This window comes from Larimichthys crocea, chromosome VII (genome assembly GCF_000972845.2).
Source record: "Larimichthys crocea isolate SSNF chromosome VII, L_crocea_2.0, whole genome shotgun sequence".
In the NCBI taxonomy this organism is placed as follows: Eukaryota; Metazoa; Chordata; class Actinopteri; family Sciaenidae; genus Larimichthys; species Larimichthys crocea.
Genome location: NC_040017.1, coordinates 13,775,370 through 13,803,207, shown reverse-complemented (window position 1 = coordinate 13,803,207; position 27,838 = coordinate 13,775,370). Strand labels below are relative to the sequence as shown.

Here is a 27,838-nt window from a genome sequence, read left to right as displayed (position 1 = left end):
AATCGCAGCCTCTAATTGCCATCGGGATGTGGTCGTGATACAGTATTGGGGCCCACTCTGAGAACACATTTTGGCCCCTGATCACCTACTTGGACCTAGTCTAAGAACTTAAAAATGTTATCAATGCTGAATGAAAGGTTAGCTAAGTTAATTCACTAAGTTATGTGAACTGTGAGTTTCTTGTGTTAAGACTACATTCAACATCTTCAAGGCCTAATACCTCAACTCACCTGCAGATTTCTATGCAAGCAGAAGAAGAGAAGCTAGATTGCTAAATTTAGAAAGAAAAAAAAAAACTAAGCAAAAAAAATATTCTAGAGAATTTTATAACATTTGTTCCACATAATACTTACTGTAGTGCTACGGAAGTCTTTAATCAAGTTTCATATGACCCAAAATCATATAGATATTATTTCAGCCATGCCAGATCTGCTCAGTTACTTGGTGATGAAAGCCTTCATAGTCATATGGCACTTGATTGCAGACAACTTGGCTTGATGTTTTCTTCTTTGTTTTTAACGTACACAGTTGGATGAGTTCATTTCAGCTATTTGTCTTTTTGTCAGTAATGTATTTATCCACAGTGTTTTGTTTTCACTTCACTTGTGTACAGGCAAAAAGAAAGTGTGTATAAGCAAAGGTAAGTACATATAGGTGTGTCTGTCTACCTGTACTGCATGTAACCTTTGTGTGTTTTACCCCGTGTGTTTTTTTTTTACATGGAAGCACGAATACAGGGGCTAATAGTGCATTTTTTTTCGTGATCCAAACTTCTCTTCTTTGTTTTCTCCCTCTCATCCTTACTTCTAGTGTCAGGTGTTATCACAGTGTTATGCTCTCCCTTCTGTCCCCTTGTGTGTACCCAACAAAAAAATTCTCTCTTTGGATTAGGGCAGTAAAGGAGCTGTGATTTGAGTTGAACTTCTATGATGGTACATCTGATACATCTGTGAAGTACAATGTTTGTTTATGAAATAATAAATACAGTTATAGTCCTCTTATCGCGTGAATAGAAACAACTTCTTCCTGCAGGAGGTGGTTCTTGTGGTTTCTTGTTGTCAGTCGTCTAGAAACACCCTCCCTGCCAGCTGTTAAGTGGTCAGCGAATGATGAGGTCATCTTCAGCGAGGTAGCATTATCGTACTGTCTCTGTCTCTTCACCTGAGGGGAAACAGGGAAAACGTCAAAGAGGTGGCAGGAAGAGGACAGTTGATAACTTTTGAGCCTTTTCAAAGCTCACATATGTCATTATTCCTCATTTGGGCTGATTTTGAAGCACAAAAGACTGCTTAATAGATTCTTGTAAGTGTAGGGCACTATGAATCCAACAGGCTTTTGAGAATAGGCATGATTACTGTAATAATGCTGATTAAGAAAGTGTTGAGTGTTGTGTATGAGTAGACAAGAGGAAGGAGAAGAAATTAATTTCCTAAATTGACACTCCTCTGATAAACTGATCATGCAGTGTTTAATTTCCTTTCCCAGAGAAAACAGACTATATAATTCAGTGCTGGTCTAAGGAATATGAATTAAAATGCTAATGACGACAAACTACTTTGCAGCACTTAAATCTTTCATTCAGTGTGGAAGAAATACAAATAAATAGTAAAGGAAAGACACAAAAGCAAGAGGAGGGAAGTGTGTGAGTGCGTGTACCTCCTAATGCCTGACGATGAAGAGGAGCAGAAGGGTTTCCCACCAAACAGGGAGTTTCTTTGCTCCTGGGCTGATGTTTTGGATTCCACGATGACAGGCTTCTGCTCGGGGATCTGAGCAACTTGAAATCTGTTGGTTGAGCAAGGGATATGATCACTGTCAGACATAGTATTATGTCTGGCACTACAACACAGATGTTCTTACAGCTGGTTGAGGTTTAATTACAGTTTCTACCGTGTTTTTAATCATCTTTTCTGCTACTTTTTGATGGTTATTTGTAATCTAGTAATTCCACTGTAGATCTGGACTGTGGATAAGTCAGTGGTGGAAAAAAATCGTACAGACATGTCTCACCTCCCCACAGACAACACCGTCAGCTCTCCGTCCTTCTTCTCCTTCACTTCACTCCCTTCCACTTTTTCAGGTACAGTATTTGGCACAGCAGCTTGTGTATGATGGGTGTCGACAAACACTCCTCCCAGCAGGGGTCTCTTCTGCTGGTCGGTGGATGTGTCCAGGGAGGGCAGGACGAGGGTTTGGGGTGGCTTCAGGGGATCTTTCAGGGAGTCAAGGGGAGGTATGAGAATAGGGGGCCATTTTCTCTGGGCGCAGCGGGTGCACCGATAGCCGTGTTTCGGAGCCAGGCCAGAGAGGCCAGAGATGGTGTGGAGGTGGGACTGATGGGGGCAAAGCCTAGGGAGGGAGCGGAACGGGGACAGGGGAGACAGCATCGGGAACCTGGGAGGAAGAGCAGAAAGAAGGAGTGACTGATTAGTTACATTTTAAAAAATGTGGGCATTTGTTGCTGGTGAGTGAAATTTACACCTTGAACAGGTCATTCAGTGTATAATATGTATCTGAAATCATCTATACTACTCATGATTACTAAACACACCCACTCTTGCTCCTATATCTATGACATTGATGCTTCTAACACCAGTATAATGCTAGTCTTGTCAGTCCAAACTACTTATGCGGATGGTCAAGTGTGGTTGCAATACTTAAAACTTAACAGTTCTTAAAACTTAAAAAGTTTGTCTGTGTTGCTAAGTAACAATAGACAATGCCAGGATAACAAGTGAGTCCTTTAGCTCCAAAAATGTCCAAACATCACCTTTACCTCTACCTTTGTTCAGTGTGAATATGAATGAAACAGATATGGAAAACTAAAGTTTTATCTCTTAACGTTGTCCCCTGCGCTCGTTTGCTCAGGGTTCTTTAGCTGTAGCCTGTCCATTGTTCCTTTGTGCAGAGAAATGCAAAAGAGATGAATGCAGCTGTGTCTCTGTGTTATACAGGCTGGTGGGCGACCTGCAGTAACCCCAGGAACCTCCCACCTCGCATGCAGGATCTGAAAGCTTTCCAGATTTCGGTGTGCATATCATGTGTGTGTGTCAGAATGTTCTCGAATCTAAAGCTCACATGTTACAGCAGCCCATTGAGCAGCAGCCCACTGCCAGAGGCCCCTGACGCCTCTCACTGTTGTAGATGTGGCATTCATACTGGAGAGCACTGGATCCAGTTACCATAATGTAATAGCGTGAGATAGGATGAAGTGATTCTGTGGGAGAAGCTATGACTGTAAAAAAGTATGTAGATGACAAATGATTCTTCTGCTGCCAGTGCTGATAAACAGCAGAGAGCAGAGGGAAAAGTCAAAACACAGACTGTGGTATAAAGCAGCATGTTGCTGGACTTGTTAGATTAACTTCTGACAACATGAGCAATTTTAATGGCCGCAGCTTACAACCAAAATTCCAACCGCAAACACACTTGGTCATGTAAATCGTGCGACTTTCGAGCAATGCGACAGCCAATGAGCTTAGTAACAGACAGCGTGTTTAAGCCTCATGACTCAAGAGACCGCGGTTACAACTGTGTCAGACATTCACTTCAGACATGCAGGGGTGAGTCACTGCCAAGTATCAGCTGACATGGTCTGATCTGTATTACTGTGAAATAACTTTTCCTTTCCTGGTTCAAATGTGTTCAACAGGCAACCAGTGGGGACACAATATGGGATTATAATCATGCGAATCACTGCTTTAATTGTCAAGTTTTGATATTCATCATCAATGCGACAAAAGAAATAACGGTTTTAGGCCACCTACACTGCAAAGCACATTTTAAAATATTCTGTTTTGGGGGGAGTAAAGAAGTGAGCTAAGTATGTTCCATTTACAATAAAGAAATAAAACCTGTTTGTCATGGAAAGCAAATCCTTGTTCAATATTTTATATTTAAGTGGGTCTCCTGAGAACTTGAAGCAAGTCATAAATGTTTTCTATTAGATCTACAACTTTCTGGTGGTTCTGAATCTAGGTTTATATCATTATTCTGTGTGCAACAACCAGGGAGTTTGTCTCCAGAGAGAAGAGCAACATGTGTTAGTAGACCAGATCTGTCCAAAGAGCCTTCAGCTTTCATCTCTGAAAGTGAAACTTTTCTGTAAGTTACAAGATTTTCTCTCCTCTCTCTGTCTGAACTTCCTTCTACACACACACACACACACACTCAAGGACAAAGATTTTTTTTTGTTTTATTAGAACTTCTTCCCAAGAGGCTGCTTCCAAAATTCACTGCCTTACTCTCTCCTAAACCTTCTTCGCCTCTGTGTTTAGCTTCACCTTGAGCAGCATGACTAAGCAAAAGTATATCATGAGTAGTGTGTGTGTGTGTGTGTGTATGTGTATGTGTAAGTGTGTGTGTGGTCTCATACTTGATTGAAGAGCCTTTGGTTATGGCCATCTGTTTGCTCTCGTACTCCAGCAGCAGTTCCTCTAGTGCAGCAGCATTTTCTGAATCACACGAACACAAGAAAGAGACTCGATCAATGATGTTGAATGCAGCGTCCCGCCAGTGTTGTAAATCTGAGTAATCGAACTCTAAGCCATATTAGAAGTTAGTAAATAACATTTACTTCTGTGCTTATTGGTGATTGATTGGGAAAGTTAACTTCACTGGGGAAAGTTCCATTATAGGATTCACAGTGCCAAGTTTCTAATAGGTGTTGTAGGAAACTTAGAGTAATATCCAGAATATGCGCATGGCTAACTTTCTGACAAGTAAACACAAACTGGAAACATTTGTCACAGCGGTGGACAGCCTAAATGTGCTGTTGGCAGTGCTGAAACTCTCACACTGATTATTATATCTCCTGTCCAAGAACATCCCATCCCATATCTCTTTTTTGCTGTGTTAGCAGTAAAAAAAAAGTCAAACTTTCGAGGGTTCAATTTCCCATTTATTTCCCCATTTCTAACATTCACCACCCAGGCTGTTTACATCAGCGGAGACGTGCGTCTCTGACATACTGTGATGACACTGAGCTCCCCTCTAAAGCCGCAAGAGATGAAATGTCTCTAACCACTAGATGGTATGTGATATTACTGTCGCACAGCAGCACCTACCTTTCTTCTCAGTAATGAGGCGAACCAGAACACTGATGGTGTCTTCATTCAGATCATCAGATATGTAGGGACAGCTGTTACCTAAAGTGAGCACAAAAAGGCAGAAATTGAGAAAATTACACTGACATATATTTTATAATCCTATAAACTGCATGTTAGAGTCTAGATCCTAGAGTCTAGATCTAGTATACTAACATTTTTTCTCATAAGACTATATCACATGCATATATTAACAACAAGTTACAGCAACTTTCTGTACATTGCAAAAGATATTTTGGTAGTTTCCATATTATATAGGCAACATACATGTATGAACACTATATTTAGGTCACTTGATGGCAACTTAGACAACAAATAAGAAAAAAAATAGTAAGCAGACTTAAAATTGTTAAAACTGTTCTGTCAATATATCGATGTCATAAAATATGTGAACTCATTGTACTTCAGAGTATATTCTCAGTCCACCCATATATTTAAATATAAACTTTAACATACATTTATATATTTCAATGTACAGTGTCATGGCTCCATACTACAGTGTATAAAGATGGGATTCCCACTATCAACACATGGATTTGCTTTAAATCTCTGTTACAACAACTTTTGCTCACTCGCCGTCAGACATACAGACAGAGTGAGCTCAGTTCACACAGTGCATGTCACTGCATGGGATATTGTGCCCCACTGCACGATGGGACTGATAAGGATGGACGCGGATGACTGAACAGCAAAGAATAGATATGCATCCATGGCAACCCCCCTGACATCCCATAATAGCGCAGCAGCAGCAGCAGCACAGTGAGGCAGCTGAGCGAGGAGGGTGTGGGAGGGGGGTTTGGGGGGGGTTCAGAATAGCTCACTCAGCGATCACACTCCATTCAACACTATTGAAGCACACAGAGTTGTGTGTGTGTGTGTGTGTGTGTGTGTGTGTGTGTGTGTGTGGTGTACCAGACCCTTAATGTCAGGTGATTGTGTGTATCTGTGTGTTACAGAGCAAAATGTCACTGTATAGATGCATTTGTGTCTACGTGTGTTTCTGTCTTTTCTTGCATAAGCAGAGTCAGGCTGTTGTTAGGATACAACAATAGCTCTGTCTCCACAGTAGCTGTTGCTATGTGAGGATAACGGCATCCATTTCACAGCGTGGCACACTCATTCTCTTCTATTTATTCCTTCAGCAAAGTCAGAAACATGTGTTCAGTGTTTCGCTGTCAGCCACATTAAGGCACCAGTCAGTCAACTTTATTTTCAGATGAGTTTTGGTTTGTTTAGAATTTTAAAAATCTGTTCCTCCAAGTTTAGATGTCGCAGTCTTGTTGGCTGCTTCTAACATGGCTGAAACTGCAGCTTCTACATTTCTACTCTGTCCTTGTGGCTGGGCAGGCTGAGCTTCATGCTGCATAAACACAAAGTTGCAGATCTGACTCCAACTCACCACATTTCTTGTGGTATCGACCCCCCGCATATGCCCTTACTTTTCCCTCCTCCAGCTTTCCTGTCACTTCACTCTTCACTAAGTCAAACTTTTCTCTGCCCTGCAGCTCTGCAGAGTCTGATTTTAGCCCATGCCTAGCTAAGCTTGGCCTTGCAGCAATTCATCCCCCTGGGTGTTCCCCCTGAATGGAGATGATGAGAAAAGTGCTGCGGTAAGAAGTTTACCTCTAACCTTAGGCCAGTCAGGACTACAGCAGAGAGACAGACAGAGAGAGACAGCACACTGCAACAAGGATAGTTACATAACAACAAGAGAGGGAACGAGGCGATTAAGGTTTACCCTGCAGCATGCAAAGATGTCCATCTTTTTTTTTTTTTTTTCCAACCAGGAGTCTGGTTATTTCCCTACATTATTAACTTTCTAACGTCCTTGCTAACTTTATTTGGCTTAGGCTTCCACTGTTGTCCTTTATCTGTCTCATATATGCAGACTTATAGCTTAATCGCTGCACCATTGCATCACCTGTCCTATAAGCTGTGCAGGAGGAGCGAAAGAGGGAACCTGAGAATGAAGGGGACGATAAGCTGTCCTAAAATAACCCCAGCTGCTGGCTAACTTCCATAAGACAACATTAAAAAGTCAATGAGCTACTGTCATTCACCACTGATGTAAATATCTTTTACGATTTTTTAAAAACATAAATTTATGCGACACCCAAGTCAAATTAAAACACAATCCACATCACTGACACACACTGAGACATACAACATGCCATTAAGGGGTTTCATTATGGGGGACACACATAATCAACTTTAATAGCAAGACAACAACCCAGAGAGGAACAAGGAGATGAGACAGAGAAAGAGAAAGAGAAAGAGAAAGAAAGAGGAGACATAAACCATGAGGTGAGGACCCGATTGAATTATTGATCTGGCTGGGAAAGGAGAGATAGATGCACAGTGTCATGTTCAGACGACAAGGGGAGGGGGGAGGGTGTCAAGAAATCAAATGAATAGAGGATATGAGGACAGATAAAGAGAGCGGTGGGGGGATGGGGGTTTAGGGAGTTTCCCTTTCGGTGCAAGGACATCTTAAGTTTCACAACAAAGTCCTCTGAGAGGAAGAGACCAAGGCAACGCTGAAAACAAAAGCCAGAGATCATTGACAGAAAGACTGCTGCTGCTGTGACGTTTGCATTTTTGGCAATCTGCGATGTAATTTATTTTCAGGCTAATGAAATGGAATGTAACGCTGATACCTGTCATGAAATCTGTTGGGTCTTTTACCAGATCTGCTGGTGCTGGAACACCCTGGCCTCCATTAAATCAACTACAGGCCTCAGGGTTATCTACATGAACTTTCAAGAGACAGTAGAAAACTCTCATCTTTGGCTTATGCACCAAAAAGTATAAAAGGCACAAATCACTTTGGTTAATTGTGTCATTTTTCCATAAGGTTTATATTGTTAAATTCCTCTGCAACCTAAACTTGTTGTGTGCAGATGCAGATGACCTTTCTTTGGAACTGTACCATGCAGTCCATTTTAATCCTTGTGACAGGTACAAAAAAGTATCCAAAGCAGCAGGTTTTCCTTGACGTGGGGACGTGCTGACAGAAAGTCGGATCTGTTGAGGCAGCAGCTGTGCTCTGACGTCCCTGATGGCTGACACCATGCATGGTTACGTGGCTGTCACACAGCTTTCCTCTGAGCCTCGCACCATCAGGTGAGTGATGGACAAGCCAGCTTAGCCTTTAAATCTTTTCATGCTCACACACTAAATGACAGTACGTGCCAGTTATGCTTTGCTGCTTGCGTGTTTGCTGTCCTGTCTGTCTGCTGGGGTGGAGTGAAGCTACACCCCAGCAGACAGACATACATTCCCTGGATATGCTGTGTAAAAGTGGGGTGTAATACGTGGTTAATAAACCGCGGCGGCTGTAAAATTAAGCCAAAGTGCCAAAAACTGCAGTTCCTTGAACAGCCACTTGAGGCTGGCTGCAAAACGAGTCAATCTCCATAAGCTACAATAATAAAAGGCCTTCACAGCAGAAATAAACATGTTTACAGCCTGGTACAATTTTGGTCTCTCGAGTCAATTCCCTCATTTGCGACAACTGTGATACCAGTGGTTTTCATATAACTCACCCAAAAAAGCACATTTCACAATAGTTTCCAAATGAACTATTGCTTTAAGCAACATCCACTTTTTCCATGAGGTAACTAAGTGAACACAAGTTAGCAATGTTTGCTGAATTGAATGAAATCTCTATGACTCACACATGTTTGAGTTTTTATGCAACCGTGATTTAGTCAAAAAAAAAAACCTCATAGCAGACATAGTTTATTAAAATGTCACATAGTTTATATGGAAACTTACCAGGAAGTCTATACCACACTCTATTGTGAATCCTGTCTCACAGTTTAAAAAAGGGAAATCGGGGCAATGCTAGGAGATAACAGCAGATAACAAATCCCATGAGACTTTAGGGTTTCACCTCCTATACAAACCTGAGAACAGGAACAGTAAATCAAGTACAATAGCTGCATAAAGGAAAATACGGGTGTACTTCTAACAGTGTGTGCACAGCGATGCTGTTCTATACAGAAAGTATAGATGGTGTTTGCTTCACCATCAAGATGAAACCGAGTGTTACAACTGCCACAGGTGATTACTTTACAGGACCAGATTTGTAGACTCAAAGAGACAAAAAAAGGGGTCAAAGGCTGAAGTGCTACAGGTCTATGTAGAGTCCTCCATCAAAAAACGACTATACAGCATTACAAAGGGCAGGAATAAAGAGCACTCATGTTACTTTGAAACTGAGTAAACCACAGAGACCGGGCGTGGTAACTCAACACTTTGTTTTATTGCTTAATATCTCTGTGTTGTTATCTTTTTCTTTCTAAACTCTCTTCAGTTATTGATATCTATCATATTTTCAGTTAGTCCTGCCCTCATATCTGTATCTCCTTCTTCTCCTACCCTCCCCATGCCTCCCTTTTTGTGTTTCCCCAGGTCAGTTTCTCTGTAACATCAGTAGCGTGAGTGAGCCGATGTAGGCTTGCATGCAGTCACATCAGAGAGATACATGGACTGTAGCCTTTTGGGCTTGGCTTGGTTTTTAGCCCTGACAACATTTAACCACATGGTGTGCGTGTGTGTGGCGTTTTTATAGGCGAACGTGACCTGGATATAAACGCTAGTTTCAGTAATCACCCTCCATGCCACTTTCTCTCGTTTCTTCTCCTTGTCCTAACTCTCTCGTTATGAATCTGTTTTATTTCATCTCTCTCACCTTCTTTCTGCGGTGTGGCAGTTTCTTCATCCCCTCCCTCCTTGTCGGCAGAGCAGCGGTACCCCTTCTTCTTCAGGATGTTGCAGATGAGGATACCCAACAGGCCCATCACGCAGAACACAGGCACCAAAGCAAACACAGCATACTCTGCTGTCTTCTCCTCAGCGCTGCGCACCACTGTGCCATTGACAGGCCCTCCTGCGCCGATGGATGGACCTTTACCCACTGTGCGCACCGTTCTGACATGCAAAGATGCTGAGGAAAAGGAGGAGAAACAAGAGAGCAGAATGTAAGAGCAGAAACACAGCGTTATCTCCATAAAGAATACATGATGATTCAATGATGGACAAGCAGCATGTCATTTTTTATTTATTTTCAAGACACACGCTGCAGCATCACGCTTACTTTTCACGCAGGGATTGTGGGTGGAAACTTCCCCTGTGGCAGTGGAGTGAAACCTGCAAATGGAAAAAAAGAAAGAGGGACATAATTAGAGAGATGGACAGAAAAAAAAGAAAAAACGTGGGAGACCATTTTACAATGAAAGAATGAATCAGCGGTTTCAGCCTGTGGCATATTTTGCTTGATGTTTCCTGCCCATTGTGGTGAATGACATAGTGCATGTGTGTGTGTGTGCTGGTTTTCTTGTTTTCTCTACTCAGAGAAAATGAGGCGGATTAATTTAGAACAAATAAAAGTTTACAAGGTACATGTTCAGGCAAAGCACTTTGAATGTCAGTTTCATTCAGCAGCGGGTGGATTAACAAGCAGTCAGGTAGGTTGATGGCATACAAAGACAAACATACAAACTGGGAGACAGAATAGAAGTCCATACCCAGGAAGACAGACTCCACAGACAGCATCAGAGGTCACATTGCCAGGGGTTGCAACCTCACGGCCGAGGATCTTACAGGAGGCGTGTGGACGGCAAAGTTCAGTGTCGAGTGTGTCTGAAAAGCTTCCAGCTGGGCACGGTCTGCACTGAACTTCCTCTGTTGGACTTTGGATCTGCCCACACGCCTGGCAAGAAAGAAGAAATTTCTAAACTGAGAAAAGAGGCTAAAAAAGAGGCTGCAAAAAAGAAAAAAAGCATCTCTCTGGTCCTGACAAAGGTTTAATTATAAACACTTACAAATCTCTGTGTTCACTGGGATTAAAACAATGATATCTTCTTTATAATTTCACATTAACAGCTTCATAAATGGTCGTTTTGTCGTATCATTAACAGTGTGTGATCTACAACAACTTCATAAATACAGCCTGCAACATAAGAGAAATATGAAGCAAGTATAATATATACATGCTTGCATCATTACTGACTTTATTATGGAAGCAAATAACTTTATGTTGAGTGATGACCCTAAACAGAAATCAAAATGTTAGAGATAAACTCTCTGGCTAGGGGCTTTCTTGTTCCCTGCCAGGTATTTGGCTGTAGACTGTCCTATGTTTATTTAAGCCCTACATTATTCAGAGTAAAGAGAAATGCACTCAACTGAAACAAGTACATTTAAACCAGGCAGAAAGTGAAGGATAATTAAAGGAACATGGGGTGAAAGTTTGAGTCTTAGGGGACAAAACATTAATTAGAAAGAACACAAAAGCACTTAACAACAGATATTATAAAAGCAGAGATGTAATGTACTAAAAATGTCCCTCAAGGCTCATTTTATTTGAGTTTATAGTCTCACCTTGGAAGGCTCTTGGCCAGCAGGGCATTGCAGACACACACAACCTTCCCCCCACCGACACTGCACCGCTGCAGTCCCACCACAGCCAAGCACCTAAAAGACACACAAGCTCAGTCAGTGGAGGTTTGCAGTAAAACTGAGAGCACACACTTAAAAGTAAATCACGATGTACATACCACCCGGTCTGAACACAAACACATGTATTTACCGTGAGAAGGACAAGAGCTGAGCAGCAAAGGTGGTTCCTCATCTTCTTCAATGTATTCTTCTATGTACATATGATCTGACGGAGAGAGGAGACAGAACGAGGTCAGAAAAAGGGTTCATCATAGTTTAAAACGTGGTCAGGTTCACGTATGTTTTAAAGTACATAATAAAAATCGAGCTCAGTCAACACAGCTGTTCCTTTTTTGCACAATTTCTTATCAAGTGCTAAGAAACTTTGTCCACTTCTATATTGATGTGACATTACAAGACAAAAGTTTTCATTCTGTCACAGACACACACACACATACAGCACATAAGCACGCACACTCACACAAAGCCATTCACGTGGCGAAAAAAACACCTGAGTCACTTTTGTGACTTATCCAGAGAGCAGTGACACGGGTGACAGGGAGGTAAGGAGCAGTTGTAAAGGCCGTAAATAACATTTAACATGAATCAGGTTCTTTTTATGGATGAACTGAATGAACCAGGGCTCTTTCCGTGGCTATTTTTGTGCCGTAGGCACTCGCACACACACACTTAAAGCAATTATTCATGCCGCAACATATTAATTTGCCAACACATGCTGACTTTCTCTTGCCATTAGCCAACTCTGACCCTGACATTTAGGTTAGTAAAGTTAGAAAAACAAAGAGTTTTTAGGATAGGCTATTGGAAATATGAAATAAAAGCTCAACCAATCCGGACAATCTACACTGATGGATCATGTGTGCCTCAAGGTACAATATTGTGTTACGACAAAACAGTGTTGTCATTTCTAAAGTTAGCTTTTAGCAGTCGGAAAATATTTAACAACAGCTTATTTAAAATACGTCCTACAATGCACACCAACACACATACATATTCATCGGCACACAGAACAACTGGTTGGCAAGGCATTTATAACTGCCCTTTACTGATGTTTCTATATAACTTCATGGACTTCAGAATCCATTGATTGCATTCTGACACAAGTGTTCCCTGCTTAATGTAAAATACATAAATCACATTGTATAAGCATGATTTTGGAAACATGGAAAAGTCCATCCAGTAAGCAGAGAATTAGGGTTTGATCCCTGTGACAGCAGATATGCTTCACAAATAAAGCAAATTCCTACTAGCTCTTCTGAATTTTTCATTTTTTTGTTATCAAGATCTCCAGATCTTCTTGACTCACTTCACTGAACAGGTCTACAGTGTATTGTATCAACTGCACCCAAGAATAAATTAGAGAAATAAATGAATTTCCAACTATCTAGTCAAACTATAACACTACAGCACTCTGGTAATCAAGCAACTGATGAATATAATAAAAAAGTTGCAAGAATCTTGCAGTGCACTGTGGCTTTGTAGCCACAATTACAGGTCTGTGGGTTCAAACGGGACCAGTGTTATCAAGGGGAACCTCGATCTGTCAGCACACAGCAGCTTATTTATGGTGGATACTTTAAAAATTATAGACGTGACAGATTCCTACAACATAAAAAACCTGCCTGACTCCAGTCCTCATGAATATAATCACACCAGATAGTAAAGTTTGACAGCTCAGTGTTGCAGTGTCTACTCTGTACTTTTGACCCAGGAGGAGAGAGTGTAACTGACAGTCTGGTTGGTCCCAAATGTTGCTTGTTAAACAACAGCCACTGACCAAAGCAAAAACATGACCAAAAACACGAGAGGCATTTGGAATATGTCAAAATAAGAGAGGAGAAAGAACAGAATAAATATGAGAAGGGCAGAAGTAAAGATGGGAGCAGAAAGTAAAGTCTTTCACCATCTTTATGGTTAAAGATGGTGAAAGAAAGAGAGAGGGTAAGACAGAACAAGAACATGGGAGAGAGAGGAGAGAGACAGCATACTTACCCCAGACTTGCAGCTGACTGACACAGTTGCCGTGGCAACTCGGCGAGGATGCTGCGTATGCTGCTACAAATGCTGAGTCAGGACCAAACTCAAATGAGCTCTAGCTTTCTTACATGCGTCAAAAACGACGCAAACACTTCATGAAAGTCAGATTTGGTGCTTCTTGAACAAGTACACTCAAAAGTGACCACTGCACTTCACAACAAGAAAATTTAAAACTGAAAATCTGAAATTCTATAAAGATCTAACTGTGAGACAGAGTTGACAGTAAAATGCAACTCGAGAAATTAAAGAAGTGACACAAAACTCAGACAAGTCTGTGTGGCTGAATGGAGAATTCAGTGTACCTGCCTGCGTCTTATACAGTCACTCTGACCACAGACACACCCCTGACGTCCTTAGCACATGCCCCTTCTATCACAGTTAAAACAGTGTGTGTGTGTGTGTATGTGAGTGTGTGTGTGTGTGTGTGCGCGTGCGTGCGTGTGTGTGTGTGTGTGTGTGCGTGCGTGAGGGGTGAGGCCACTTTAATGCACCATCTTCACCTTTGACCACGCAGCAAAACATAATGTTTTAAACATTAGTTAGAAAGCAAACCAACACTTCTTCCCCACTCAAACCCATTCATTCTCTTTCTGTGTGTGGTCAGCTCACACACACACACACACACACACACACAAAGACTGATACAGCATGTCCGTAGTGCAGGGGTAAAATCTACTTTTCTACTTTTCTGTGTCTTTTTCCCCTCCATTATATCTCAGCAGTAAATTTTAGATTTTTTCATCACTACAATTATCTTACAACATTACTTACTTTACTTTTTAATTTTGACAATCTTTCAAACCCTTTCTGTTTACTGAAAATGCTGTATCTTGAAATGTGATTTTGATTTATAAACTGATTAGGATTAGCTGGAAACTGCATCAGAACAGGGCTGATTTCTGACCTCATTAAAAGTTGACTTTTTAGAGATATGCGAGTCTCAAAGCACAGCGAAGCTACAAACATGTGATGATCTTACAGATTTGATGCATTTGCAGATTAAACTACCCTACTAGTACATGTGCAGGAAATGTTTGGTGATGGCATGCCTTAACAAGATCTTGTACACATGATGTGTGTATACAGGTTACACACACGCACAGACACATATGTAGACACACATCTGGATGCCAATGCCATAACATCCAGCCAACACCAAGCTGTGCCTTATACAAACAAGAAAATAAAAAATGTAACGAGTTTATGATTTTGGTCCGGCAAGGCCCTCATGCCAATGAGAGGCTGCTGAGGCATAATTTCAGGGAGGAAGAGAAAGATAAAGCGAGGACGGAAAAACCACTAGTTTGAAAAAACAACACAGGGCTGAAGGGCCGATAGTGCTGCAGAGGAAGAGAAGAGGGAGGGATGGAAAGAGGAGAAAGTGGCAAGGAGTGAGATTGCTAAAACTTCAGCCTGATAGCATGATATATATAGAAGCATTTGTTAAAATGCCATTCAGACCAGAGCAAGAGGCTAATTACAAGTCACACACGTGCTCATAGATATACACTTATACACACATGCAAACATGCATCCACCCACATACACACACACACACACATAGCTGAAGAAAAAAAAAACTATCAATAAAACGACAATGATAGAGAGAGCAAAACAGAAATGGGACCTATAATTAAATACTCTTTTTTGGAGAGTGTCAAGTAACAAATTGGACCTGGTTAGAGAGGTTGAGGAATGTTTGGTTTTCCACAGAGGACCTCACTTGACCTCCAGAAGTGCAGCCACCGAAACGGCTGAACTTAAAGTCCGGCATAGTGAGGTGAAACTGATCGTGTAATGACTGCATGTAATCCGAAATCATCATTATACAGCAGCAGAAAGGATCTCACATACTTAACGTTAAAACAGTTCTGTCTTCACCAAAAGTTATTTTTCCATTATGTACCATTAAAAAAAATCTTTATTAAAGTAAAGTCCTTACTGTTCAATGATATATGGTTAAAGAAAATTCATTCGGGTTACAGTGGAGTTTCTCAGTGTCCACAGGTTAAGAGCCGGAAGTGTACGAAAAAGCCACACAAGCAGTGAAAATGTGCTTGAAATACAAAGTGCATGTGAAAGCATGTCCAAAACGGATGTTCAAAACATGCCAGCTCCCTGACCGCTGCCTTCAGAAGTCAACCGTTCACAGCCAGGCAATCCAAGCCAGCACTGTCTGCATGTGAGGCATTTACATTTAAATCCAGTTTGTCTGAGTTTTTTTTTTTACCCACAAAACCCACAACAAAAGTGACCGCCACACGTGGAACTTCCACTGGACCTACAGGCACAAGATTGCCGTTGCGTCCAAGCGTGGCCTTGTCTGCCTTCAAACACCCTTTCTTCTCGTCCAGCAGTGTGTCCATGACAAAGTGCTACTCAGATCTACAGGAGTGTACAATTCTCCAACATCACTTGAAGGAAAAGTTCAACAGTTCAACATTTTGGGTGGTTGATACCACTCTCATTTCTGCTTGAATGTGGAGATGAACCCAGCAGCCAGTTAGCTTTACTTGGCATAAAGACTTGAAACAGGAGGAAACAGCAACAGGAGATGAATTCTTCCAAACCTAACAAAGTCAACTTATCAGCTCCTCCAAAGCACAAATAAAATACCCCCCCCCCCCCATAAAATCACCAAAAACCTTTTAAACCAGATTCAAGCTATAGGGTTAAATGATTAGCTTTATAGGTGCTGGTAGTTGGCTTGTATCACCTGTTTTCCAACTGTTCCCCCAGTCTAAGCCAATAGGCTGCCGGTTGTAGCTTTATATTTAACAGACACACACAAGAGTGGTATCGACCTTTACATTCAACTCTTATTTGGAAGAAAAAAAAGTGCGTTCCCAAAATGTCAAACTTAAAAAATCCCTGTTCTCCTCCACCTTTATTCCCTCGGTTCACCACAGCTAACAGCAGCATTGTTTACTTTTACTTTATCATGCTGACCTGCAGAGTTTACCTTTCTAATTCAGTCATTCCTCTGAACACTGATATTTATCGAGTTCTCAGTGATACTGTTTCCTTGTCAGGAAGATTGGAGTTCTTTGTCTGCTTGCTGTAACTTTTGTGTCTCACATCCACAAGCTCTTTCTGATCTCACTAGACTTGCGTCTTCAGCTATTGAGCTGTCAATCCTGTAATTGCATTTTATTGTTTGCATGTTTCCTTTTTCATAACCGGCCTTGCTTCATGCCTGTTGCAGCCATGTGCTTTGGTTTGGAGGCTGGAGTCCGATGGATTTGTGGGTAGAGGGAGAAGTAAAAAAAGAAAGTAAGAAAGAAAGAGGGAAAGAGAAGAAGAGCAGAGGGAGAACAGGATATAACAGGAAATTAACACCTCTCAGAATATCCCATTGTACACAATAAAGAAGTCAAGACACACCACCAACACCCACCATGCATTCATCATTTTATGCCAATTGACGAAAACAACAGGATAAAAAATTCAAAAACACCTCAAAGGAAAAGGGAGAAGAGCGTGATGACTTTCCCAAACAGTAAAACAGTAATTACACGAAAGCCTCTGTGCTGTTGTTGGACACATTCAAATAACAAGTCGCGACAACATGAGATGACCAGTCACGTTTTCTGTTTTGTTCACGAGGGCCTAAAAATAGCAATAATAAAGAAGTAATGGCAAAGTCATGTCAAAAACATGGACATTATTCTATTCTGTGGTGGTTTTTGGGGCGAGGACCAAAGAGCTTTTTCTGGCTCCTTGATGTCATGCAGCAGCTGATCTGAGAAATCCTTCTGGATGAAGCTGTGAAGGAAGGAAGGAACCACAAAAGAGGAAACACAAGAATGAGTGGAACTCCTCGCCTTTCAGCGTGAGGTGACCGAGCAGCAGGAGACATCAAGGGTAAAGCGGGGTCACGTTACTGGCTTCCAAACAATGAGCCATGACGGTCGAGAACAGGATTTTGGTTAGACACAAGCAAACTCTACAATGATATTATTTTTAATGCCACAGTGTATTTTAGTGTCAAGTATACAGACACAAAAAAACAGCCAGTCATGCTTACACATCTGCCATACCTCTATAAACAACTACAGATCATAACCAAGGCAAACAATGAGTCAACGGCTTTATTGATTGGTTAGGGCTTAAAACAGGATTCTCGTATTGACTCCTGTTATTGAGAGGTCTGGTTTGTTTTACAACATTTGAGAGACCTCAGACTGAAACTGACACATTGTTGTTATATTTTCGTGGATTTTCACATTGATTCAAATGCTATCTGTGCATTTCCATTGCAGTTCAAGGAAAACTTCCATAAAATAACATTTTAGTGCATGTTAGACTGTGAGCTCAACACTAGACTAAACTGATGAAAGCTTAAAAGCAGTGGTTCCCAACTGGTGGCTTACTGTCAACAAGTTTTCTTTCATTTCAAAGGGGAACTGCAGATCAAGTAGCAGGTGTAATGTCTGCTAGTAGGTAACTAGTAGCTAGTAGGGCGGCTGTGGCTCAGGAGCTAGAGCTGGTCGTCCACTGGTTAGTGATTAAAGGTTTGATCCCCGGCTCCTCCAGTCTGCATGTCGATGTGTCCTTGGGCAAGATACTGAACCCAAAATTGCTCTGTGTGTGAATGCGTGTGTGAAACTGATGAGCAGTTGGCACCCAATGCCATCAGTGTGTGAATGTATGTAGTGTAAAAGCGCTTTGAGTGGTCAGAAGACTCGAAAGGTGATATAAAAGTACAGTCCATTTACCATTAAGTAGAAAACACAAAACAACATGACCTATGAAATTTGGTTTTGCTTATTTTTAAACAGAAATTGGTATGTTTTGCTATAATTGGGACACCATGTTGTAAATAATCCTGACTTGGTTCAAATTGGAGCTGCCAGCATTTTTAATGTCACTGGGTTTTAGAATTTTGCCCATTCTTATTGCAGTCCCAAAATTTCAGGCACAATTTCACTTTGTGAAACACTAGAAATGTGGGCCCGGAGAAAGCTTCTCTATTTAAAGTCTCTTCTGATACAACAGGGAAGTTCAAACGCAGATGTTTTATGTAAATAAAGAACGTGTACATAGCTCATACTGTATCTGGTGGCTAGGGTCCAACCTCTTCGGTCTCTGTAAGCTTAACAGTAATAAACTTCTCCACAGTGACGCCTGGCATTTGAGGTTATAGGTGGATGCTGGGGCTTATAAAATTCTATGTTTAGCAGCGGCAGCAGCAGCAGTAACTTAACAGTGAAGCTGCAGTACAGGCATTATGCAGGACACATTGACAGCTTCAGTATGCTGCCATATTTCAAAAAGTCTGCTGCAAAGTGAATACGCCAGCTCATCAAAACACGACCATAACCTTTCCTGAACCTTGATGAAGTTACTCACTTAAGCAAAGTAGTAAGGTTTGTTGATGGGTCATTGTATGTTAGATGGAGCTCTGTTCTGCTCATAATTACCAAACTGACCTATTAAAATCTCCTCCAGCTTTATTTTGACCAGGTCCAGTAGATTTCCCTTCATTGTTCGAAAAGCCACACAAAAGTAAACACCATCAACCTGCTGTGTCCTTTGACTGCCATGAATAATGATGAACGTTCACAATTGCCTTTTTATAACCAACTATCCGGGTTAATTTGCATTTGCTCTGCAGGTGCAGCAATACATCAGAGAAGGATAGAGCAGCTCAAAGGATTATTTTGTCCTCTACAGCAGCGGTCCCCAACCACCGGGTTGCGGACTGGTACCAGGCCATGGGTCATTTGCTACCGGGCCATGCAGACAGAATTTATCAAAAAAATATATTTTATTGATAATCAGAGTCTGTCAAGCCCACAAGCAAAAATTAGTAGAAAACGTCTTTGGGCAAAAAAAAATCATGGAGTAGAGTGGACATAAGGAACACACTTCAGGTGTCATAGTCTCCCTGGATGGGACCAGCTCATTGCTGAAAAAACAAGCTATGGGCTCACACTAATTCAGCGTAATGGTGAGTTGTATTTTTTATGCACTTTATTTATTAATTTATTTTGGTTGAATACTTTTATTTCGTCACACAGTCAGGAAATTTTCATGTGGCAGTAACCATATACTCTATAATGCTGAGATATATACTCCCTTTAGCCTTGATCCAGGTTAAAACAGAGTAATGCACATGTTGCATGCTGGTGGAGCTTGATTAAAACCTTCAGTGCTTCACAAATGGCTGATGAAACCCTCTGGCTTTTCAAAAGCACTTCATAAGACGTGGATTTCCCTCTTCGTCATGAGACAGAAAGGCTTGACAAAAGAAGTAATCCACCAAGTTCCCATGCCGATAATGGCCACCTATTAAGCCCATTGGGTCACGTAGCGTGTCCAGCCTTGGGGAACACCTCGTTGTGATGCACATGAGAATTATCTTACGGCCCGCGGAGTGAAATACAATAGAAAAGAACTGAGCTGGCAAAAAAAAAGGTTTAAGGTAATTACACTCTATTATCCATCAGACATTTCGTGGACCAAGAGATAATGTGCATGTGCATGACAACGACGTGATTGGGACAACCATACCCTCTGTTTGACTTAATGGAGGTGCCCATTATCGGCAAATGAAAGGCTGATTTACGCCAACACTTTCTACGTTAGTGCTTAGACAATGTCTCATTATGGGGAGCGTGTCTGAAAACTGGGCAGGTGTCAACTCTTCGCACACGTCGGCAGATGCGTTTCTCTCACTGGCTCTTTGTGTCCGTCATGCCTCCTCTCTGTCCTTGGGTTGACGTGATGTCAGTCGTAATGTTTTCCAGGGAAATGTACACCAACAGAAACTAAGCGGGCCTCTCTTGTGTCCATGCAACACACTGTCTGTCAGACATCACCAAGTTGGAACGAGAGAGGTTGAATTGACCAGAGAGACTGGAGGAAGTGACAGACGGAATAAGGTCTTCAGCTTGTTTACAGCTCCGTGATACGGCCAGAGTAATATCACTGCAGCAACTGGAGATCCACAATGCAGCAGGGTGGCGGTACACTGGCCTAATTTCCTACATATGCGTACAAAGTAAACTCTGGCGGTACAACAATCATGTTTTCCATTTATTCATTAGATGCCACATCTGTAAGAAAAAATACATTAGGCTCACTAAAATAGTTTTCCAACCGCAATGTCCACCCTTCTACCCTCCTCTAAAGTCAAATTACATAAGTAAGAGACATAAAAGGCTGAATTTGAATTTCACGACCCATCAAAGGTGTTTTCTAGGCGTCTTATTTTTCACAGATTTTTTAGTTAACTTCAAACGTGTTTAAAACCCTTTTCATTTATTTAGATTTTAACGTCTGCCTCAGTATAAGGCAAAATTCTAAAAAAAGATGTTTTTCCCCACAAAAGGACACTTGGCTATTACTTTAACCCACCAGAAGCCAACCACAAACCAATTCTGGCTACAAAACAACCTAAAATAATCCAAGGTCTGCTTGATTTTTTTTATTTTTTTATTTTTATTTACAGGGTGACAAAAGCAGAACATGGCGTCAACAATCCAAGTTGTGAAGATATGTGCGAGGGTACATGTTTTTGTCTGGTATTTTCCCTTACGTCACCAGCATCATTAACAGAGGATATAAATCAACTCCTTATGTACCCAACGTCTTAAACTATGATTCACAGTCTATGGACACATACCAGACCTACACAAAAGCCAAAACACACGCATGCTATAATAAACCAATTCCCATTCCCACACACAAACACATGTATTCTGTGGAAAAACAACATTTCCAACAAATTATCTCTATTTGTCGAACAAATACAGAGGATTTAGCTAATTACTGTTTTAGTCAGTGGAAAAATCTACTAGTGTTTCACAAGCTGAGCTCAGGTGGCAAAAAAACAAGGATTTTGTTGTTCGTCTGTTCAGATTTTAGGTATTCATAAAACTGCTGCTACAACATTTTGGATGAAATGGTGAGTACTGTAAGAGCTGTTTGATGTGAGGTTAAATTGCAGATCTTCTCATTGTCTCCCGTGTTACCTATTTCAACTTTGCAGGGAGCTGAAAAGTTAGACATTATGTGAAAGAGAGAAAGATAGATAATTTGCTCTTTTGGCAGAAATGTACATAAGGAGGCAGTAGCAGGTTAGTGTTGCCGAGCATAAAGGCTCAGAGGAAACAGGTAATTTCTGTACAAAAGCAACAAGGTTCTCGCTAAACGCTAACCTTAGTCCTAACAGTCATTGCAATTGCTGACATTTATCCTATGATTGCCCGCAACCTGTTCAAGGAGATCTTTGTGGGGTTGCAAGATACAGGTACAAGAGGGTGGAAACAAAGGTGGACAAGCTAATGAAGAGGAGCCCAAAACAGATTCTCAGCCTATTATTAGGAAGTCACTGCACTCTGCAGAGAAATAACATGATTATTGTAAAGATTTAAAAAGTGACGTTTTAATAAGTGAGCTTGAGAGTTGCTGCTAGCTACATTTTGTGACTTGACAGAGCAGTTGTCTCCTTTTCATTCTGTCTTTGTGCTAAGCTAAGCATCTCCTGGCTCCAGATTGTCTACAGATTCAAGAGTGCTATCAATCTGCTTGTCCAACAAGAATTGTATTTACCAAAAAGTCAAGTTACTACATAACAAATGGCTGGGTCAGTGGGTCCCTGTTTGGAGAAGAGGAGGCCAGAGTGAGTGAACACTGTGAATCATAGCCAGACCTCTGGGAATGTTAAACAAATCCATATGTGTACTGTGTGCACTGTAATCATTTGCACATATGTGAAAGCTCATAAATTTCGATGGACGAGGGAGAAAAAGAAAGATTTAAATAATATCAGCTGATAAGAAAGAAAATCGTGATTTTGCAAAGCTGTAGTTTGCCCCCCATCACGAGAAAACCCAACCACAGACATGCACCCTCGACATCCACATGTATTTATGGATCTAAATATGTTGTGTTTTGAGTTGTATTCAATAACTCTATAAAAGTGCTGCTGCAGACGAGAGGTTCAAGTTCCTGCTTTGTTGGCTACATCGTCATTACTCAGCGGTTGTTTTGAAACGGGGCATGTCTGTAGCACTCCTCACATGAGGGATTATGTGGATCCTCTCCAAAACATGACACACACACACACACAAGCACACACGCACACACACACACACACACACACACACACACTCACTTGTGCCTCGTCACAAAGGATCGACCTGGACATGCTGGTGTGTGATTTGCTCTGGCAACTAAAAGCCGGCGATTGGTTACTGGCGCGTTCAGCCTAGCAGATTGTGGTTGCCTTGCAGATTCGTCTTTCCGCCCCCAGATCTGGCCTTTGGGGTAGCAAAACGTCTGCAGCCGCTTTTTCCCCTTTTCTTGAAGCTTATTTTTAATACTGTGTCATTATAACAGTACACAGCAGGGAGTAACGGGGCAGATGGAAGAGACAGAAGGGGGAAAGGTCATGAACTTGGGCGAAACAGGGCAAGATTACTGGTGTCTGCTTTTGTCCCTTGTAAATTTATTAAATCTCATGAAATGTCACTGAGCAACCATTCAAGGTATGAACCACAGTACAGATACAGCATTGTCAGTTTAATCTAGAAGCAGTGGTGGAAAAATTCACAACATTATCTTAGGTAAAAGTTGCAACACCATTCTATAAAAGTACTCAAAACTCGAGTACTTCAGTACGAACTACTTGTGTAGCTTGGAGCTTATTTAAAGAGTTGTTGGGGTAGTTTCATCAATAAATTAATCGAATGGAGTACAAAGTACATTTGATAGTGGATTCATTATTTAAGTCATAAATAAGTCATAAAGTATTCTCTGAGTGAGAGTAAATTGCAGTGTTGCAGTACTTGAAATCACTCTTGGTTTCGAGACATGTCTACTTTTTGAAGATCTCGTCTCAGAATCAACCACCTTTTTATCTAGACTTGTCTTGGTCTTGAACGAAGAGAGACTGGTCAAGACCACAACTGTGAGGAACAGCATCTAAAAGAAAACACGCAGTATTCTGCGATGCAATGCTTACTGAGATGGCTGGGATCACGCTTCACCTACAGTATGTAATTTGGAACAATATCAGCTACAGATTAGATACCTAAGTAGGCTATATACTGTCTGGTCATGGTCTCGACTCAATCTTGCCTGTCTTGGTCTCAACCCCTCAAAATCTTTGTCTTGTCTTAGTCTTGAAACACTTGGGCCTCGATTAAGGTGACTACAACATTGGTAAATTGAGTATCCTTAGTTTTTGATCTGTCAGACAAAACAAATAAAACAAAGCTTTAAGCAATGGTGAATGACATTGTTGGCAACATTTAACAGACTAAATATACAACTAATTGTCAGATTAATTGCTAATAAAAATAAATGTAAACTTGAGTAAATGTACTTAGTTACTTTCCAGCACTTTCTATCATGTATTGATCATTTCTGAAGTGTACAGTAGTTTATTCCCAGGCAAACAGTGATTTATCACATGTGCATAGTTTTTGTTGTCAAGGCGTTTCTTTCCTAGCAAAACACAATTCACAGGAAAATAATAGCAAGGGATAAAATATGACACCACAACGTGTCTGATCTTTGTAAACTTCCGCTACAAAAAAGCTGAGACATCCAGGAAGTGACTCTCTTCCACTTCCTTTTAAAAGAATGAACTCAACGGCCGGAAAGCCTCTCGAGTTTCACATGCAGTTTGCTCAGTTTACTGTAAAAATCATGAGAGTTCAGCCGGTGAGCAGGAAATAAGGTGATGAAGAATGAATTGTGCAAATGTTGGATACACTCTTAAGTGTCAGTCAGTGGGTGAGTGTGTTAGCGCACTTATGTTAACGTCTTTCCAGGTTTTTGTGTCAAGGTCCCCCTGTAATTATCCAATCCTCTACCAAGCTGTGTGTGCGGGGCGCTGAGCCAGCTTGGATCGGGGCCTGTGGCCGGTGCAGTGGGAATTTCTTTGGCATGGAGTTCCTGGCTGACATTGGGTCGGCATGGGGACAGAAGACCATCTGTCCATTCCCAACCACTCTGGTTGAACGGATGGACAGAGAGATGACAAGACCGGTGGCCGAATTAAAGCTGCTAGCTGTGTCTTTGACTTCCGCACTTAAATAGAGTTGCATCTGCCCGTTAAATCACACTGATAATCCTGACAAGTCAGTTTTTTGATTACGTTTAAGATGCAACATACACTCAAATAAAGTTGCAACATACACACTTGGATGTTCCTGCCATTGTCTCTCTTACTGTGTGTATCTGTCTTCAGTGAACAGTAAATGTTGGATGGGGTAGAGCATTAAATGAGGGTTAAATCTGACTCAGGATAAATCTAAACACACCACATCTTAATTAAAGCATTTCTGTGTGTGGTATAATTACAGATGTAAGCCCTATTGCAGTTAACTGCACGATATGATGGACAAAATATGACTTTCCACCAAAAAGAAACACATCTATAGCACACTAGACCCTACACACTCATTCTAATGATAATCAATCTGCACGCATATGCAATGACAAATTAAAATAAATTCAATCTTGTTTCATGTCCTATGTTCTGCTTCAGACAAGCTGCCACACACAAAAACTCTGAAGTGTAAAACAGTCAAAATGTGATAAAATATTGAATCCTTAAAGTCGCTTCTAACACGTTATTTTCCTCCCACAAATCTGTGGGATCATGCAAACTACCCTATGCAGCTATTTCCAAGTAAGACCAGTATACTTTTTGTGACTATAATGATACCACAGTTCTGTTTGGAGGAAATAAACTATAATCTTCTATCTAAAACTTTTTTTTTCCGGCTGAAACCTGGTCCAGCAGACGGCAGCCATGTTGAGGCAGAAGGGTTCACTTGCTGTTTCTCAGTGAGTGTGTGAACATGGAAAGACTTTCCATCTCCTCCCTGCTCCCCTCCAACTCCACTCTTGTGATGTAATGTGATAAGAACGTGTTTTTTTGTCAAGCCGAGATAGATTTTAATATCTCCCCAAAGCAATCATACTGTACATATCCAGACATATACACGTGTGCTCTTTACCACAAGAAGGAGTGAAAGTACTTGACGGGAAACAGGAAGCTTCTCATCAAACGGGTGACATCAAAGATTTAAAATGTCTTGAGAGGTCTATGTGGAATCCTCTGTGCCATTACGAGATGGCACTGATGGATTCACTTTGTAAATCCTGTAAAAAAATCATCGCTTAAAATGCCTGCATCGTGGTAAAATTAGGCACAAGCTGGTGAGGCTGTACATGGCCCTCTTCTGGTGGAAGTGTGTGTGCAAAGTTGTGTGTGAGAGAAAGCCTCTTATTGATACAAGCGTGCAGGAATTTGCTCTCGGACAATAGAAGCCCTCGGCCAGAAATGACAGTCTCATCTTGGCTCTTGTGTAAACGTGAGTATGTAGGGCGCCTGCCCTCGTTGCACAGTGTGGTCGGCTCATTACGCAGCTCTATATCCTGCTCAAACCACAGCAGTATGGTGTGATATGTGATGGTGATAAGCAAATGAGCAAAAAGAGAATAAATGTGCCAGAACCATATATTAATATTAACATTTTTACAGTGTCTTTTACAGATTTTTGTTGCGCTTAATCAAATCTAATATGCTTTGAACTGGACTTGACATGCCTCATTCACACCATAAATAATCTATTATGACGATATATTAAAGATGGGAATGAAGCAGAGCCTGTACTTGGACAATTCACTTCATTAAAAAAAGAAGAGGAGGATCATACTACGAGTGAGGTCATCACGTACCCCATGGCAGTGCGTCAAGCATGCGCTGACTCTGTCATTAGACAGCACGGCACACTGTGGATCTCATTGTTATTATAAGCTTGTTACATTTGCCAAATTACAGGTATTCAGTTGCCTGTGTGAGAATAAGCAGAATAATCCGTTAAATTACCAAAACCAGAGGTTTTTATGATGGATATTTACGCGGATATGCCACCTTAAACTTTTAGTCACTATACGAACATCACATCACAGGAAAAAACACCAAGTCTATACCTGGAAAGCTATAGCACATTTATAAAATGAACAACCACAAAGCGTACATAAACACAGATAAAAAACTTTAAAATATTTGTCTTGAGCCATTAACCCCATTGAAATAAACTACTTTTTATGTCCATCCAACAGTACATAGGTGTTTATATGTGCCATACGATGCCCCATAGGGCAGACACAGTCTTATTAACACATAACCGCCGTGCGTAAAAGTGGTCATGACGGTCGGACAGGCTTTGCGGAGAGAGAAGATCCACACGAGCCGGCAATGATTGACGAGACTAAACTACCGGCTTCAGCAGCCATTCAGACTCTTACTATAAGATAAAGAAAAAAAGTTGTCTGGCTTACCGGTTTGGTGAATAAATGGAGTTGAAATCAGTGTTCAGACACGAGCATCATCAGCTGTAGTGGACTGAGCTTAGCGGGTGTAATTAAAATCGGAGGAGTGATGAAAACCACAAAGCCGGTAAACGTGGTTCCCCCGCTCTCTGGCTCCTCTGTATGTGTGTATGTGTGTGTGTGTGAAAAAAAAAGACATAAACACTGAGCTGGCTCAGTGAGCTCACAGTGCGTCACCGATGCAAGCTGAAACTCCCATCAGTGTGTCTGTGTGTGTGTAAACCCCCTCTGTTGGTTGGTGTCTTTTCCCAGAAGGGGCTGCAGCTGCTATTGGTTTAAGTTTGTATAGATTATATGTCTCCTTAATATGAAATGAATAATTCTATGATTTAATAAAGACAAAATATTTAGATATAACCACAAGATTTGGAATAATATAAAACATTTTTAAACTCAATTTTTCATCCATTTTTACATCATTCCTGCTGTTTTTATTTCACATTATTATTTATTATATTTCCTAATGGTATTTTCATTCTCTGTCTGACGTCCACACGGTTTTATAGTCAACTATTCCTTTTATTTGGTCTGAATGAATCAAATGTTGTCAAAACCAGACTTACCTTTGTTCTGTTGGTGTTTCCAAAATATAATAAGAATCGATCTGGTGTACAAGCTTTTAGTTTATTGAAATAAAATAATTATTTGCCATTATCAGTGTCAGTGTTCAGTTTAACACATGTTACTGTGTGTGGAAAACTGCACTCCTGCACTACCAGCACAGCAGACATTGTACACTGTCTTAGTAGTAAAGGCACAGGTGTTACTAATAACATTAGCCTTGGCTGTGCTCTATTTAAGTGTCCCATTTAACTGTAGCAGTGTGAGCCAACATGCACAATACCAGGAGCCTGAATGGATCGTAGCCA

At 41.1% G+C, this 27,838-nt stretch overlaps 1 protein-coding gene across 1 annotated transcript; it reads right to left on the bottom strand.

The window, feature by feature from the left end:
- Positions 1-308: 308 nt before the first annotated feature.
- On the bottom strand, positions 309-27,105 carry relt (RELT TNF receptor). Its single transcript, XM_010742811.3, has 11 exons — positions 26,919-27,105; positions 11,701-11,775; positions 11,493-11,585; positions 10,637-10,821; positions 10,207-10,259; positions 9,802-10,056; positions 5,067-5,147; positions 4,376-4,454; positions 2,011-2,394; positions 1,657-1,785; positions 309-1,161 (listed from the first exon to the last, which is right to left on the bottom strand). The coding sequence occupies exons 2-11, from the start codon at positions 11,740-11,742 to the stop codon at positions 1,158-1,160; spliced, it is 1,305 nt and encodes a 434-aa protein (XP_010741113.3). The 5' UTR covers positions 11,743-11,775; positions 26,919-27,105; the 3' UTR covers positions 309-1,157.
- Between the last annotated feature and the right edge of the window lie 733 nt (positions 27,106-27,838).

Excerpts from the sequence above, each read along its gene's own strand:
- relt (XM_010742811.3), bottom strand. The coding sequence starts at position 11,742 with ATGAGGAACCACCTTTGCTGCTCAGCTCTTGTCCTTCTCACG. Across the intron at positions 11,586-11,700 it reads CAGCTCTTGTCCTTCTCACG|GTGCTTGGCTGTGGTGGGAC; the intron begins GTAAATACATGT and ends TGTGTCTTTTAG. Across the intron at positions 10,822-11,492 it reads CTGGCCAAGAGCCTTCCAAG|GCGTGTGGGCAGATCCAAAG; the intron begins GTGAGACTATAA and ends CTTTCTTGCCAG.